General features: G+C 37.6%; 1 protein-coding gene across 17 annotated transcripts in view; it reads left to right on the top strand.

The window, feature by feature from the left end:
- Positions 1–18,156, top strand: part of PIEZO2 (piezo type mechanosensitive ion channel component 2) — a 315,029-nt gene that overhangs the window by 40,658 nt on the left and 256,215 nt on the right. For all 17 annotated transcript variants that reach the window (XM_055705165.1, XM_055705169.1, XM_055705178.1 and 14 more), the window contains exon 2: positions 17,297–17,392. In XM_055705165.1, the coding sequence (XP_055561140.1) occupies positions 17,297–17,392 (96 nt within the window). The remainder of the gene's footprint in view (positions 1–17,296; positions 17,393–18,156) is intronic.

Below are 18,156 nucleotides of genomic sequence, written 5' to 3'. Positions count from 1 at the left end.
TATGAATTCATCTGCCCTTATTGGAACAGTATTGGAAAAGAGGACAGAAATGCTTGAGTAGGGAGTGCAGGATCAGGTATTACTGTGCTCCTTTGGATGAGCTCCTTGGGCTTCCTGTTGTTTTCTTGTAGTTCAGGTAAACCAAGCATCAGATTTTGTATGACTAAACCAGTGAAGGCAATGATTAGCTTATTTCAGATCATTGTATAAAGGCTTGTTATAATTTTATCCTTTAAATTTGAACTGTGATTTTTTTCTGGATTCGCTCTTAATTTGAGGGAAGAGGTTAAGATGAAGTGAATGGAAAGAGATACCTCAACAACTCCGCTAATTTAGAGGAAGAAGAAAAGCACCTAATCATTTGGAATAAAGTATGAATGTACTTCTGCTATCTCAGTAAAACCTAATCTTCCCTTAAAGGTTGATATATTAGTTTAGTGATGCCAACACTTCAAATTTAAACCAACCTGTTGGCTTAAAATGCAGGACCACCAGGAAGGCAAATGCACTGTTTTCTCAAATGGGTATCATCTTGCACTTTTTTTTTAAGTGCCAAAAATTGGTGAGTTTAATCATAAAAGCAGAAATAAGCATAGGTTTTAGACAAGATATGGCTGAGAATTCTGAGGCATTACTATTAGATTTATGTTTTCTTATAATAGCCTACTATTAAAGAATGTGTTCTTACAAATATTTTTCTGTCTGAATGGAAGTATCTGTGGCGGCAGGGCCATCCCCTCTTAAGATCATGTGTGAGGCTGCTAATGGATGCATTTGGAGGCAGTTGAGAAACACTAAGCCTGTCATCTTGGAGGGTGGAAATACTGTTGTCTGCCTGCACTGGGGCTGCATCCCTGGACTGCTGCTTGTCCCTTTACCACCTCCATTATCTCAAGAGGCACGGCTGTATTTGGCCCATGTTCATCTTTTCCTGAAAGGTGTCCAGATGCTACAGTGGTCAGTACAGTATAAGAAGACAGACATAGAACTAGTGACTCAGTCCATGATGTTTTCAAGGAGAAGACGACACAAGTAAGAGGAAAAAAACTAGAAAAATGGTGCAAGTATAACTAGGAGACTAATTTTGCCACTTCAGGATTCCCTGTTGCGGTGTTTGAATAAATAAGTGATCATTTTGGAATAAACTCTTACTTGTATGGACATCTGCCACCAGTTCAGAAGAGAGGGAAAAATATCTTTTTTTGGAGAGGCTGTGCTCTTGGAACTGCAGGTTTAGGAACCTGGGGTCACGTTGCTACAAGGCTTTCATGTAAATGTGGTAAAGTCAAGTAATTTTCTGTGGTTTGGTTTCTTATTTGTGTAAACCAGGTAAGGATGTTTCCCTTTTTCCTGGTCTAAATAGTCTTGTCTACTGAAGTTGTGTGCTCTTTAATGTCCTTGGGTAGTCTCTACCACAATGAGGTACTAATCCTGGTTGGATATTTTTTTTTACTGGAAAGATTTCCATGTACTTTTTCTGTTCCATGGGCTTTTGGAAAGATTCTGCATGTGTCTAGCTGATAATTGTAATAAAATCCTTTTCTTTAGAATACTTCAAAGAAATTTTTGGATCTTCCATATTTTACCCTCTCTCCTTTTCATCTTCAGAGTTTCTCCTTCTGAGAAATCTGTGTGAAGGTGAGTAGGAAGCCACAAATAAAAAGAAGGATATGAGACTAAATGTAAAATGTCTTTTTGATTGTACTGTGAGTAGAGTTGACATTGGTGCTCACGCTGAAAACCTGAAAAGTTACATTATATGCCCAGTGAATTCGCAACTCATGCCACTGAAAGTTTCTCTCCTTTCCACCTTCTCAGAAGTGATGTGCCATGATGTGCTTCTGATGGTGATGAGAGATAAGAGCTACAGATTTTTTATTTCTATGTTTTAGGGATGTAGGTGCACCATTTTCTCCAGTAGTGAGTTTCTCAAGTTCCTGGTCACCCTTTTGCCCCACTTTTCACAGGGTGCTTCCTGCCTTGGTTGTGCCAGTGCTGAGCGCCACATGCAGCTATGCTGGCATGACTGCAGCAGTGGCTTGGGAGTCACAGGGGATGCTTGGCAAAAGGATTCCTTTAGCTTTGCTGCCAAAGAAAAAACACATCTCTAAATACAAAGGCATAGGCTAACATGCTCCATTGCTTTGTTTGTGCATCAAGTATTTTGCTTTCAGAAAACAATGCTGCTGTTTCCATGCCAGCAGAACCGTCTTAGCTATTAAATAATCTTGTGGCAGCTACTGAGGAGGAGAAATGTTGGTGCCAAGAGCCCCATGTACAGTGCTACTTGGGATTTGCTCGGTGTGGAGGCAGTGGGGTCCAGAAGCTGATGCCTTTGCAGACAGATCTTGGCTGGGGTGCAGCAAAAAGCTGTTTTAAAGGCTGGTATAGTTTAGCAGTCCCCAAGGTGGGGCGATGAGTCCACAACTGTCAGGTCCAAGTGGGGTACAAATTTGTGCTGTAGATGGCCAAGCATTCCTGAGAAGCTGAAGGCTGGGGTATTCATCCTTCACCCTGTAATTGTACGACATCAGGACAGTGGCTGTCAGTCACAGATGCTTTGCTTCTCTTTGATTCAAGTTGGAGACTAAATGGAAACTTAAGTGTTTTCCAGTGGACTGTGGCTGGGCACTGTACCTGTCCTAATAAACCCTTGGTCACAGATAAACAGGATTGTAAAGGGAAGGAGCCTTTGAGACTGAATGCCAAACTTGTCACCACACTCTCCTATCAGTCTCTACCTTTTTTTTCTTATCTTGAATGGTTCTTCTGCATGTGTTATCTCTGAAATTCACTTTCAGAGTGTTCATCATTAGTATCCAGTAGTTCAGGTTTTTCAGACACTGGGAAACATGTCTTACCTCAGGCATATAAGATACTAATTTCATTCCAGTTTAACTGTTGAAGTGTAAATATCCTGACACTTTTTTTTTCTTATAGCCCAAAACAAGACCTTTTCTTGGTATGATAGATAGCATAGAGACAGTGAAGAAACTGATGCATGTGCATCCAAACATACTACAGAATATTCTGCCACTTTTTTACAGGTACAAAAATACAACCTGGAAACAAGTGAGCAGGATTTCTGAGTGGTTTGTAGTAGTCATCTTAAAATCCTTACCTTAGAGCACTTATTGGGGAACAAATTCAGCCAGGATTTTCCTAGAATTGTCCCAGAATTGGAATCCTGAGCATCTTCTGGATTGGTAGAACTCTGGGGGTAGCAATGGCATACTCTGTTATTATTTTTAGGAGTATACTGTGATGCCCTAAACAAAGGATAAATGCTTGTACTCATGCTGACAGTATGCTCCTGGTTATGAAATCACATTATCTCCAGCTTGCTTTAATATATGTTAGTAGCAGGGTCCTAACTCATTTATGCTGGCAGTTGATATGATGGTGAGTCATATGAATTTTGCCACTGGTATGTGTTTATTCTGATCAAAGAGCTGAGAAGGCAGTTTTGGGGTTTTTTGTTTATTTTTTTAAAGAGTGTATTTTCTTGGAGTGATAATGAAATAACTTGGAAGTTTTAGATTAAAAAAAAAACTTTCTCGCTGTTTGTCACTGAACAATTTGGAGAAGAATTTATGTGGGAACATTAAATATTAAAAATGAACTATAATGCTCCTTTGAAGCACTTTATAAGTGGATAGTTAATGGGGGGTGGGAGCAGGGAATCTTATTTGAGTGGTTAAACCAAGAAAAAGTTCATATTTCAGGCATTTTCCCCTTTATAAACCAAAAATTAACTCATTTTTCTTGGTTTAAACCCCCCCATAACTAATTTTAATTAATCCTTTTTTTTCTAATAATAATAATAATTTCTGCTACTTTAAGGAAGAAATTTTTCTTACCTCTGCAGTAAATAAACTTTCCTCATTTGACATTAGTCTAATAACATATTAGTATTAGTAAACCAGCATTACTGAGTTCGGTGTCTCTCAAGCTTGTAAGTGGCTGCTGTTTTTCTTTCTACCAGCTTCATCTTCCCACTTGATCATTTAACACTGTGTGCTAAAGCATGAAGTTAGTTATTTTTCTGCTGTGACAAATAAAAATATTCCTGGCAAACTGATGGACTGTTGTACATTGATCTAGCTGTTAATGAAGAGAATCCTCTGTGTCTGAACAAACCCCAACATTTTACCTTGGCACATTTCTGGAGCTACAAACTTAATCCAAGACTGATTCTGGTGAGTTTACTCATGAAGACCACTTTGAAATCCATGGTTTGTGTTCTCAACTGGTATAAATCTTTGTCAGTTTACTGACAAAAATATTATCTTGACCAGATAAAAACTTACATGAATGGAAGTTCTCATAAATAAAGTTGTACGGATTATGTAAGTCTGTACTGCTGTTATCTTCACTGTATGTAGAACCCTTGCAGTAAGGGATCATTGGCTTCCCTGCAGAGATTGTGAGGAAAAACACTTTATTTTTTACTTGAAAGACAGCTTGATGTTTGTATCTCTTAAATTTTCAGGTTATGTTTAAATCAAATTTAATGTACCCTTTGCTTAGTTTTAATCCTCCAGGATGTATACTTTGGCTCTTTCTCAAGAAATGGATCTTTTAAAATTCTCAGTGGAGTTATTTCTCCAAATTCAAGATTTTGCCCAATTAAAGAGATGCTGAGGTGTTTTGTTTGTGTTTTTTGTTCCATTTTGTTGGGTTTCTTAAGTGAGAAGTGCACTATTGCATTTTGAGAATGAAGATTCATGTCGTGACCCTTAACTTTACCTGTACTTGTCTTCACATGTTCAGAATGTGCCTGATGGCAAACAAATGTTTACTCTCTCTGTCTTCCCCTGCAGCAAACAGTCCTTTACTTTGTGACTGGCTACATTGAGAGCTCCAGAAGTAATGTAGTGGTGAACCCAGAACCCTAACTTCCTTGGTGCGATGTGACTGCTTTACTTTTTATGCTGATGGGTTACCGCGTAATAGCATTTGCTGTCTTCAGGACAGTGGCTTGACTCCAAAGAAATACGTACTTAGACTTTATATTGAGCCTAGATATAAACAGATCAGAATTACTAACTGCGTGGGAAGTTTTCTTCAAGTTAAACTTCTTCTTAACTTCCCACATTCAAATATTCTTGGACAAGGACACAATGGCTTGTTATATAAACATGAAAGAGGTATTAAATCATTTTGAGTTTCCAGTCTTGCTCTTAAAATTTGGCTGGGAGCTTATCAAAGTTCTAGGGCAGTTTCTGCAAATCATACTCCAGGGGAAGAAAAATTACTACAGATTCCATGTCATAGAAAATCAGTATGTGGCAGAAGGCCTCCCACAAGTGCCAGAGATCTGGCAGCCCAGACCGAGTACCATAGGTGGCAGCACTCTGGGGGCAGAGAAAGAATTGAATGATGTGCATATAAACAGATGGCGGCGTTAACATATGTGCCTTGTGCTTTCTGGGGAGTGTTTCTACTCAGAATAAATGCACAGTGAAGGTGTTTTTCCTGTTCTTAAACGACTAAATGGAGTCTTGTCTTTCTGTTTGAAAACTAGCCAAGGTCATGGTCCTGTTTCAATGGTGGGACTTCCTGATGTTTTTCGCTCAGCGCTAGGTAAGCATAGCATCTGAAACCCATAGTGACATGCATCTGTCCCAGAAGAGCTCTGTCTTGCAGAGACTATGGCCATGTGCATGTGAAATTTCATTGGGAGTCAGATGGGTTTAAGTCCTACTTCTCCAGAGTAAGCAATCTGAGCGATCGCACCAGGTTTGTAGTTGTAAAGTCTTCCAGCATCTCCCCGGGTTCTGTATTCTTTGGGTTCTCCAGGTTCCTTTCCTAGTTCATAGTTAAAAGAAATAGTTCTTGAGGCAATTCATGGCATTCCCGAGTAGATTCCTGTAGTAGGTCAAAACGTCTTCACAATAAGAGAAAATTACTTAGCATTTTTCAAGAACAGAAAGGAACGCACATTCTTCAAGCAAGAAGTGATTTATTATTTTGTACAGAAATGTCAGCTTGGAATAGTGACATTACAGGAATGAGGGGCTTGCATTTGCTTTCCGCAATTGACAGATATCCTGGAGAAAATTATTTCAAAAACTCTTTCCTTTTGTAAACAGTACAGCTTTGGAGCACTGTCTGAATTGCTCCTTCATCGCCCAGATTTATAGCTTGCAGTTGCAACCCCCTGAGCTCTTATTTCAGTGATGGACCAAGAAAGGAAGTTCATTTATCCTTCCCTCTACTGGAATAAATAATGGCAGTATTAAACACTGCATTCATATTTGTAACTTCACTAGTGATGTTCATAACTTATTGTTGATACCTCTCTGATGTTTAGTCATGTTTATATTCCTCAGAGGCGTTTGTCAGGGTTAGTTTTGTTGCTGCGTCTTTCATCTGACTTGGGGGGGTGGTGGTGGTTTAGGGCTGGTGTCAGTGTAAGCAACAGCTGCGGGGGAAAAAAAAAAGACTTGGTTCTTTCTGCATCTTATGTTAGATTTGTGGTGATTTATGTGTTTTAAAACACGAGTTTGGATGGCTGTGGGCAATTGGTAACATATGCTGAAATTTTTACTTCCAGTTGCAGGAAGCCTTTGAATAGCTGTTCCTGGTGTTGGGTAGCTTCTTAGCAGCTGTTAATGAAGGTCTTTGTCCCTTTCTGCTCATGGAGATCTCTGTCGCACAACTGTCTCCACATCTGTCCCTGGTTGATGTTGTGTTTAGCTGCAGCACTGTGTGACATTTGGTTGTCATCTGTGTTCTGCATTTGCTGTTATTTTTAGTCTGAGTTTTGCCAGGGTTATGCAACTGTAACAGCACAACCAGACTGCTGTCTCCGGAAGTCCGGGGGGCAAGGAACACGCTTTTCTCATCCCATGAAAATGAATGAGGATCAGAGTGGTTTTTTTAGCTCCCAGTTACTTTCCTAGAGAGAGCAGCTTGGTGACAGAAGAGCTGTTGCTGGAGCAGGGATGAGAATGTGGACAGTCTCCTTTCCACAGTCAGCCGCCTTGGCGGAGGAATACGGCATCTTCTTTCTTTTCCCAGTCCAGTGAATGAATGTATGTGTACACATAATGCAAAATGGTTTGACTTCTGTGAAATGAGCTCATGAAGTTGAGTGTTTACTATCCTGATGGCTGGAATGCTGTCCTGATCGTAAAGCTTGAGGACAACAGAGATCCCAGAGTTGCCATCTATTTTTATTATGTAAAAAAGGGGAGACTCTTTGCAACTGCACTTCTAAAAAAATTATTTATTTGGGGGATGTGCGTGGAATTGGGAATGACAGAGGTTAGGGCCACTGTTTTCTGAATGGAGCTTACTTTGGCACGTGTTACTTTGTATGAGGTAGGTAAGCGGAGGGGAAAGAGTGTGCCTGAGATGAGCTTTAATCACTGTAAGAGACTGGAACTGAAGGGTATATATGTGTAAAGATGTGTGAAGAAATCATAAATTAAACCACTCAACCAAAAAACCCTCAACCTTGTCACAGATTGATTGGTTGCATAAGAGATTACCGACACAATATAGAAATGTCAAACCTTAAGGCAATCTAACAGATGGTAGAAAGTCTTACTTCAGTTCCAGCTTGCTACTGAGCTTGAAATGAGTCATAATGTTAAGCAGATCTTTGTAATGGGAAAAATTACTGATGGTGGTGTCCATCATGTTTTTTACTTTGGAAATGCTTGTGTAATTAATCATGTCAGTAAAGCACACTGACATTGGATCTGCTTGTGAGAGTAGATACTCCTTTAAAATACATCATTCTGAGTCAGGTGATGATTGTGGTACACTTGCAGCTGAGGTCTTTTGTTCATTTTCCTAGCATCAAGTACAGCTGGGAAACATAGCTTCTGTCCCTAAGAGCTGAAAGAAAGAGGCAAACAAGGTGTTTTGTCTTCTCTCTCTGCACTCAGTTCCCAGACAGTATTTGCCACAAAGTTAAAATCAGTTTCGGATGGTTTCTGATGGAGAGAAAGCTTACTGAAACTTCTGTTCTGAGATAGAAATGAAAGGGGGGGGAAAAGTCAAAGCAAAAAAAAAAAATAAACCCAAACCTTTTGAAAAGTGGTCAATGTCCAGCAGTCATGTCTCCTGATGAACATTGAGCAGTGAAGAAAATGTGATTGTAGCAGTGCTGAAATGAATCAAATGAATAGTATTTATCAAAGCATTCGTGTTTTTTTCCAAAAGAAAAAGGTTTTCTGCCCGGGTGTAGCACAGACCAGATATGTGTTGCATGAAGTATCACCATATTGAAATGCTGGCTCAGGAGTGGGGTGGGGGGTGGTATACATTAGCATGGTGCTATCAGCAGAGATGTTTAATGTGGAAGGAGTATTGTTTGATGCAGGAGGTAACTTGTCCCAAGCTGACACAGTTCTTTGTGGTTCTGCACTGCACACCGTAGGCTATAACCATTAATTTGCTCTAAAAGGATGATTAGATTACATGCATTTCTTAATGTCTTAACTAATTTAACTGTCTTGCACAGTGGCGTTTAATTCCAATCTCATCTGTCACGAACATTTAAGTGCATATTTTAAGTGGAATTACTCAGAAGTGAGTGAGAGCAAAACCGTGCCAGGAGTTAATCCGTTCTTCTGAATTCCAGTAAGAAAAAAATAAAATTCACAGGCAGCTAAAGGTCATTGGGCGTTACCACTATCAGATACTTGTCATTATTAGAAGGTGTAGTTCCTGAAGAGGGACGTTTTTGGTCACTTTTAGAGTTTTATTCCCAAAAATACATTGTCTACAGCATATTAATTTTGCAATGAGTGACAATTGTTTCCGTGTTATTGTAAAGAAACTTGGAGGAAATGTTTCTGAACCAAATTCTGTATTTCTGAAAGAAATTTGAAATGTAAAGAAGTATTAGAAGATATAAAAAAATAGCAATTTATAAAGTAATAAGATTTTCCTTTCCTCTTCAGAAACTGGTAACAGACATTTATTATCACTTAGTTTTTCATCTATTTGTTTTATTATTTTTACTGTATTTGGTTGGTCATGGCCATGTCAGGTGAAAGTGGGAGATCCACTGAGACTTAGCAACATTTGCACTCTAAGCTCAAAAGGAGATGTGAGGTTCCTGCTGTACCTGAACAGTTGTTGGCTCTTAACATTATAGAGGAGATGAGAATAACTGCTCCATCATCTTAGATTCTGTTCTGTGACTATCTAATATGGGATCATTATATCCAGCCAACAGGTTTTTTACTCCGTTAGTTTGTAAACAATGCTCACCAGGCAGCAAAGCAAGGTTAGGTGGACTTTCTGCTCAAGCACACCCCTGCCTCCAGGGGCAAAGGCACCAGGAGCTGTAAGGCGTTACTGGAGGGCAGTTGGCTAATATTTTGTGTGAACACATGTATGTGTGTTTTGGTTAAAGAATGCTTCATGCATGAACCCTTAGAAAAAGGAGGAAGACTCTGGTTTTGTCTCTTTTTACATTTGCTGGTTGATATTAAGAGGGACTATTACCAGAAGTTAAAAAGCTTTAAATATAAAAGCTTTATGAAGGTAAAAAAAGTAGTCTTGACCTCTACTCTACATTGTTGGAAATGCTTGTTTGGCTAATGGGAGGTGGGATTTTTTTATTTTATTTTTTCAACTGCTTTTCCTTGAAAAATCCTTTATTCAGAGTAGTTCTTATTCTGTAAAGTTTAAATTGTCTTTCCTCTTTTAACATTTACGTTTATTCCTCACTGAGCTCCTGCACAGTCCACTTTACCATGGTTTAAAATGTTGTTCAGAACTTCTGAACTGTTGTTGCTTTGTCACCAAGGAGAGCTGCGTTTCTGTCTGTGGATTGCCTTGGTATATGGGAATGTATATAAAGGAGAAACTGCTGTGGCTTATGTTTTTGCATCTCTTAGGCTGGTTGCACCAGACAATGGAAAGAAAGGTCTTCTGGAATTTGTATGGCATAGTGCCACTATAAAAGAGTATTTTTTAAGTTAGAGGTGAAGTGTGTATTTTTTTTGTGTGTGTGTGTGTGGTGTTCTTTTTTAATTGCTGTGAGTGGGTTAGCTCCTGCTCTGTCACTGATTCCGTAATGCCTTTGCCTGTCTGGAAGGGTAACTGAATTTAGTGCTAATACTTTTAGAAACACCACTGACAGTTTCTCATGTACTTTTGTTCTTATCAGCTGACTTTCTAGAGCAGATCTAGTCTCCTGAAGAGTGAGTCCATATGGCCTAATGCAGGAATGACTTGCCTTAGGCAATTCTTGGTGTCCAGTAAGAGGATTTGGGATTTAAAAAAAAAGAATAAAAAAAAAAATCCCCCAATTTTGAATATTCTAGAGACTGAGAACTGGCTGATAAATGTCACGCTGGAGGGCAGCAGAAGTGGAAAGGCCTAACAATCATGTCATTAGGACAGTGCCTTATTGATAAGAAGAATCTTAACTGTACATCCTCCTGGAAGAGTTGACCATTCATGGCACACATTCGTGGATGGCCTTGTAGGGCACCTTGGTTTGAGGAGATGTATTTGCCTTAGTAGTTGTCTTTCTCTAGCTACTTAGACTGGGCTTCTGTACCAGAAGCTTTTCACCTTGGGGTGTATACCAGTGCCTCGTTCACATGTTACACCTAATAGCAAAGGCTGTCTTCCGTAGCCTGTTTTAGTCATCTGAATTAGGTGTTAATCGTGTGTTTTCAGAATTCTGAAGATGTAACTGGTAGAAAATTTGATATTAAACATGGGCTAACCATGAAAAATTATAGCATTAGGAACAGGAATCTAGTGCTGAGTTCTCCTAGCTTTAAGAGCTGGGCCTCCTGGAGACAAAATAGTTTCACAGATCAATCAGTTACCGATTCAGTTTCCCTTTCCCTTCTTGGTCCCTTGCTTTCAGAAATTTATTTCAGATCAGCTGGATATGAGAATGTGTGAACACCTCTGTCTTTCAGCCAACAACGCTTGCCTGCTTAAAGTTAGATGTTTTTTTCAGCAGCACTTTTTTCAATGAGTATTTTCACTGAATGTATTCTTTGTCACTGGAAAAATAAGCATGAATGCTAAAACAAGTTTTAGTCTAAAGGTGGCAATCTTGAAGAATATCCTTGCGTAGCTTTCTTAATAATCTTGCCACTGTAGAGTTGTTAAAACAGGATACAACCGCTATGCAATATCCTGCTGAAGACGGAAGACACACGACTTCATTGTAGTTGGTTGAATCAATTCCTTCTCATGCTAATGCACACATTAATCTGAAGAGGATAGTGCAAAGAATGATGTGTAATATTCTCAAAGATAAAGTGGAAATATGTGGAAAAAACTTCTTACGTAGTTCTTAAACAGAAGAGTGTATAGCAAGCAATACATTATTTGGTTAACATTACAGTGCTTTTTGAGTAAAATAAATTCAGAAATAGCGGGTGGATGGCTAATTCTAATGTCACTTATTCTTCATATTTTCTGCTGTGGCTTTTGACACAATTTTAGCTTACAAATGAGAAGTCAGTAGCCCTTTGGTACTATGCCTGCAGTCTTAAAGGCTGGGTTTTTTTGAACAGCTAGTTTCTACTTCTGAATTAAATGCCCTTTAAAATTTTTGTAGAATAAAGCTAAACACATATTTTATGAGGCTGTTTTATTCCTCCTACCTTTACAAGATCAAGCTCAGTGCAAGTTCCTCTATCGCCACCCACTTTGCCCTTCAGTATTTCTGCTTTAACAGGGAAAATACAGGTTCTATACAAATTATCCTCTTTAAGTAGAAGAAAGGAGAGAGATGTTGGTATAAACATGAAATAGTAACATGTAGCAGCTGTTAGAATTCTGATGTTGGAAGAACCCAGTGTCTACATGTGGAAACTTGGTGGTGAGTCCAAGAGGCAGTAGTATATTCTTCAAGTTCAAAAACATTCTTATTTGGCTATCGTATAATAATGAGAAATAAAATCTAGAAGGACAAGTTAACATGATATACAATTTTCTTTTTTTTAAGATTCCTGTATAATTTTGTATGGTGCATGCTGTAAAGATCTATGTTAAGAATGGACTAAAATTTTCAACTTTATTGTAATAAAAACTTCAATATTTTTTCCTAATTCTGCATTAAAGATATGGTTCAAACTAAAATATTTTGAGCAAACATCATCTGTATTCCTTAGGAAGCCATAAACTGTAGACTGTCTGGGAGTCCCTTTTTTTTTTTTTTAATGTATATATACAGAGCACATATATATCGCAGTCCCGAGTACTTAAAATCATTTTGCCTAATAAAGGAAAAAGACACATCATGTTGAAAGGTATCTGTTAAGAATATGTTCTTTTCACAAAGTCATTGTCTAAATTTCTGTGAAATCTCAGTGAAATGCACATTTCAGTTATTTTTTTAATTTAGAAAAAAACCAACGTACAGTAATGAATGTCCTCTATTAGTGCTGTAATACTGACTTTTATTGACTATGCCAAGGAATATACAAGTAGCCCTTGAAATATTAGCAATTTATAAAATGTCAGTTCTTCTTAATTTCAAGAAGAGAGCTCAATTCTTGTGTAAGGCTTTATAAGGAGTTGTTCTAAAACCTAAGATATTCTGATATTCTTATCTGATAGAAATTACAGATCATTAAGTTAATAACACTGCTCAGCATTGGGGACATTTTTTAAGGCTTTATACAAAACTGTTTGCTCTAGTGATTGTACCATTGTAGGAAAGATGTTATATTATAATTAATCCTTTTGCCTGAGTAGTTTTACCTGTATGAGGTAATCGTTACACTCACTTCCTAACAAATCTTATAAAAATATTTTAAAATGTGTTCTTTGTTGCAGGATTTAAGTGTTAAGAACAGATTCCTGTTCTGTATTAGTCCCAGAATATGTCAGCAAAGCAGGCTTTAGATTTTTTCTCTGTGCGTATTTTTTTTTAAAGATAGGTATTACATGTAGCAGAATTAGTGAATTATGAATACATTTACAGACATGGTGAAAGAGGAAAGCATCAGTTATCTGTGACTAATTATTCATTTGTTTGAACAAATGACTAGATGCCAGAAAGATGGAATATTCTACAGCTATCAGTTTGTGCTACAGATAACTTGCATATCAGTCTTCTGTGAAAATTTTATACATCTGAATGTTACTTTTTTCAATATATATTTATTTCTGATTGCTATGGCATAAATGTGTATGAAATGATCATAACTTTGTCTTAGGTGACGTTCTGATCCTGTCTTTAAAGGTAGTATTTTTAACACTCTATGCATTAAAACGGAAGTATTTGAAATAATCACCTATGAATGGAGAAGTCAGTCTTACTAAAGTGCTCTTATCTTGCAAATCAAGGGAGGATGCCCTAAAGCACTTCAGCTGATTACAAAAAAAAAGCTAAGTTTGCTTCTAATACACTAATACATTGTATATCAATAGCTCTCTATTTTATGTCTTTTCACAAGTGTGTATTATTGCTATCATTGGACTCTGAACAGTAGCAGAATTTCAGAGATGAAAATCACATTTCTAGAGTTTTATTAGTAGGGGCTGTTAGAAAACATGGTGAGAAATGTGGTTTAAAAGACTGAAGAGAAGAAAGTGTATGTGAACTTTGATGTGTTTACCTATTGAAGCTTTTTGTTTAGTGTTTGTTTTAGGCAAACTCATACTTCTGAAACTAAGAAACTGAAGGTTTCCCTGGATAATAATAACATCAACACTTTCTGTTTAGGAAATACTTCTTTTTACCAAATGTCTTCAAAATATTTTTATATTTCTGCAGGACACTTTATATGAGTAAAGTACATAGGGGAAGGTTTGCATGGAGGAGTAATCTCTGTTAATAGTCCAGTTCATGTAGTTGCAGAGAAAAAAAAGCTTTTGAGAACACCGGTCTGGAGATAGAAAGCAGTAAATATTGAAGCAAATACAGTTCAAGAACAATTCATCTGAAATTAATTTTGTTAATCAGTTGGACAATTTCAAGAAGAGGTAACAAGCCTAAAATGCTTAAATTACATTAGTGTTGATAGTGCAAACTGACCATGTAACCCAAATATCCCAGAAATTAATTCACGTACGTGCTTTTTCTGTTTGGAGTTCTGTTGACCTCAAATGATGGATATTTGTGTACAGCTGCTTTTGCAAAAGGAGACTTATGTGAATGCCAGAGGGAGTGCAGAGGGTGGATTAATTTGCTTTTTTGGATCATCCTTTATGGTTGTATCAGTGACAAACTGAAGCTGATTTTATGCCCAGTAACTTGTTCTAGGTGGTTCTGAGTATCAGAACCTAGGAATAGATACATTTGAAAAATGTTGCAGAGCAGTTTAAATAGGTAAATACAGGACAGCTACTGTTCTCTAATCTTTTGTCTTGCTAAAAGTATGTTCAACCATGGCTCTTTGCTCTTGCACATTAGCTTGATAAGGCACTAATCTCTTCAGCAAAATGTACTAGACAGATGGAGATAAACACGATATGGAAATAGTGAAATAGATGTAGTAGGGAATAGTAAAAATATTGCAGTGAAGTTTTGGGGGTTTTTCATTTATTAATTCTCTGAAATGTATTGCTGGTGCTTTTGCACCTGTTTAAATAGATGTAGGCTTTCCAGGTAATGTCTAGCCAAGGTTACTAGTTTGCTAGAGGACACCTCAATAAAAATAGAGGTTCTAAATATTTGACTTGTTAGCAAGGCATTCATTGACATATGGCTAATAAAAGAGGGTATCTAAAGCGCACAGTTGCTGTTTTCTATCTTTGTTCTGAGAAAACTGAGTGCTAAGTGCTCTGCAAGCAAGGTCAGTTCTGAAGAAAAATGAAAATGGGTATAATATTGCACTGAAATGAAGTAAGCTGTTTAGTGTGATTAAAAGCTGATTGACAGAATCCCTGTAACAACTTTATAATAGTATTATCTACTAATACTATTATTCTGCTACCAGAATAACTGAGAACATTGATCCTTCCCCTTGAGGTAGAAAAGCCTCCAGGCTTTGTATCAGCCTTGAACCACTATCATACCTTTTTGTATGAATGCCAAAGTACTTTTTTCCACCCCAAATTAAACTTGCAAAAAAAGTTGATTTATGGATTTGTCCTAATCTCAGGAATGTCCTCTTTGCCATTTATCTCAAGGAGGCCACTAATGGCCATTGCACATGATGTGCTCCTCTACAGGGCACCCTGAGAGTAGGTGCGTAGTAGTGGGGCTGACTCCTCTCCTCAAGTACATTCACTTTGAAGCTCTGATAATTACTTACAGAATTCCCAGTGGAGTAGATCCTGTTTATTTTGCAGTTTTTCTTATTTACAGGTGTAGGTATAAGTTCTTGGGTGGCCTCTAAAGGCTGTAGCTATAAAGGGAGCTTAAGTAGTAAATGACAGGAGCAATCTGAGTTTAAATTCTTACAGGCAAATGAGAAGCTGCTCTTAAGCTTTCTGGATTCCACTCTGAAAAAACCTTTATCAAGCTTCAATGGATTTTGTAGTCCTTGACAGATTCTTTTGAAGGCTGGTGGCAGAACGGTATCAGTTTAGAAGTAGAGTGTAGATGCTTCTTGTCCATCCTTCTTACCAGACTTGCCCATAAAGTTTACACATTTCTTGGCTAAGCTGCAGATGTGGAGCATAAATCCAGAGTCTTTCTATCAGGGCTATTAAGGAAATTGAGTTGGTTGTTCAGAGCATTGGTTAGTTTGGGAAGCAAAAATTACAGCCATCATGTGGATTTGTTTGTTAATAGAGAGACTTCTCAGTTTTGTATTTATAACTAAGATGGACAGATAGGATGAGGACCAATTAATCATTAAGTTGTTAACTCATTTCCAGGATAGTCTCCATGAAATTTCATGAAGTAGTGACTGGAGAAACTTGTTTTCTTTTGGTATACGCATTTTTAGCAGGACTAAGACTGTTTCTGTCCCGCAAAACCAAGTTGTTCTGGTTATAGCTGAGAAGATTTTATTGATACTATTTATTTTGCACGAGTAAATAAATGTAGAGGTTAGTTCATCTCCTGACTCCTCTGCAGTTGGCTTATCTCATGGGAACAGTTGAATGTAATAAGCTTTATAATATTTCAACATCTGCTGCACAGTGAAATTACAGGTTAGTTTGTCATTTTTTGTTGGTTTTATCCTTTCTGTATGGAAGTCCATACACTCCTCTTTCATCACAGAATGTGCATGACATTCTTTGAAAAGATGTGCCTTGGCTGTAGCACTATTGCTGGTTGTTCTGATGGCCTGCTGACCTGCATACTTTTGGGAAAATACACTAATTTTTTTTAAACAGAAATGGAAATACTAGGCAAAGTCAGCAAAGTAGTTCCATTCTTTAGAAAAAACTCGTATAATACCAGTTGCAAGTTGCTGTGAAACCCTTTTTCATTTGTAGTTCACAATATTTCACTAGAAGAACTTATTAAGCCAACAAGTGGATGATAATAAAATTGAAAGATCTCTGTAACAATTTAAAGACACTGCTATTTTAAGGATAATTGGTCGTTTGAGGCCTGCTGTAATTTGGAATCTGAAGAGACTTAATTTTTCATATTATTTACTGATAATCCTTAATTGTAAGATAGCGAACATGTATGTGGCTTCTTGAAGACGTTCCAAAAGTGGGATTGTTACCCAGTGTGCATTAACGAAATCACACACAGAGTCAATGAACTTTGACACGCGTGTTCTCTGGATGGTTGTCTCCTTCGGGAGGTGGGTAGCTTTTGATAAGGAAATGTGCTTTTCTATTAAAATTAGTGTATAATGAGGATGGTTCACCTGAAGTTCAGAGTGTCTTAAGAATCCTTGCCAAATTTCATAGTTTGCTAACTAGGTTCATCAGTCTCAGGCCTTATCTCTGTGCCTATTCTTTTAAGTTACTCTTCATAGGTAACTAATTCCTGTTTTGTTTTGACAGATACCCTTTTTATGGTTTTCTTGACCTTACCCTTTGACCCGCGCAATGTTTCATTTTGTACCAAAGACAGCCCATAAATATTGATTTCTGCATCCCTATATATTTTTATGGGGAATGGTTTAATAGATCATATGTGAGGAAAGAAAAAAATTTAGTTAACAACTAACTTGTCCATAATTCTGGACAAAATCTTTGTAGCTTGGATGCAACTTTTGCTAAACTTAAAATATATATTACTGTGAAAATACTTGAGAAGTGTATTTGATTTTATTATTTGAAGCATAAAGTTGAATACTTGTGTAGAAATGGTTTAAATAAATGGTGAAGATGGTAAGATAAATAGTAATCTCAAATGGGAAATGCTGTGTGCTATGAATTTGATTATCGCAGGCTGATTAACTAATATTTCATTTTTTTTCTCTTATCGCAGCCTGTGCTTTTCGTTACAATGGGCTCTCCTTTGTCTACCTCATCTACCTCCTGCTCATTCCTCTGTTTTCAGAACCCACAAAAACAACGATGCAAGGTAAGATGTTAATTGCTTCATTCTTCAGAATGTGTGGTGGAACAGTAGTACATGCAAAAGCCTTTGTGCAGTACAAGGTGAAGTCTTGAACATTTTCCCCTCATTAAGGGAGCTAACTTGTAGCACAAGCTGTAAATTCTGTGACACTGTAGGCTCGATATGTGCTGGCTTTGGTGCTGAAGGACTTCCAACCATGATGCCATTCTTGCCTCAAGGTGCAGCAGGGCTGCCTGATAATGGTATTGGGAGATCCTTTTTATGGCATTATTTCATCTGACATAGTCTGGGTGAAAAATGAGCTTTCAGAACCCCTCCAAAGTCATCCTGTCATAGCCTGTGGCCCAGGTCTGGATTTGTAGTTACTTTTGAGAATTAAATTTGGTCTCAGTTTTTTCATCCAACTGTATTTTAGGCACTTACTTAAACATCACTGTCATCCTGACTTTATACAACTGTCTTTGTGAAAATAACTAAAAAGGCTTACTGGTAGAGATGATGAATAACTATCTACATCAGGCAGTCAAACATCTACGTATCACATACCAATCAAACTTTTACAATTTAAAATATGAAAACAATTATGCAGACTTGTAAAGACAGAACCATTTCAGAAATATTACATTCTTGCTGTATGTAAGGAGCCTGTTTGTGTAGAGGAGTGGCTTCTTGAAAGCCAGCAGAAATGTTGACTGTATGGTAGTATAACGATATCAAAACTTAAGGGTTTGTGATCGGTTGGTGGAATTGGCAGTGAGCATGCAATT

The sequence above is a fragment of the Falco cherrug genome, chromosome 3 (assembly GCF_023634085.1).
Source record: "Falco cherrug isolate bFalChe1 chromosome 3, bFalChe1.pri, whole genome shotgun sequence".
Lineage (NCBI taxonomy): Eukaryota > Metazoa > Chordata > Aves > Falconiformes > Falconidae > Falco > Falco cherrug.
Note: the sequence above shows the minus strand (reverse complement) of the source record. Positions and strands in the feature narration are given on the sequence as shown.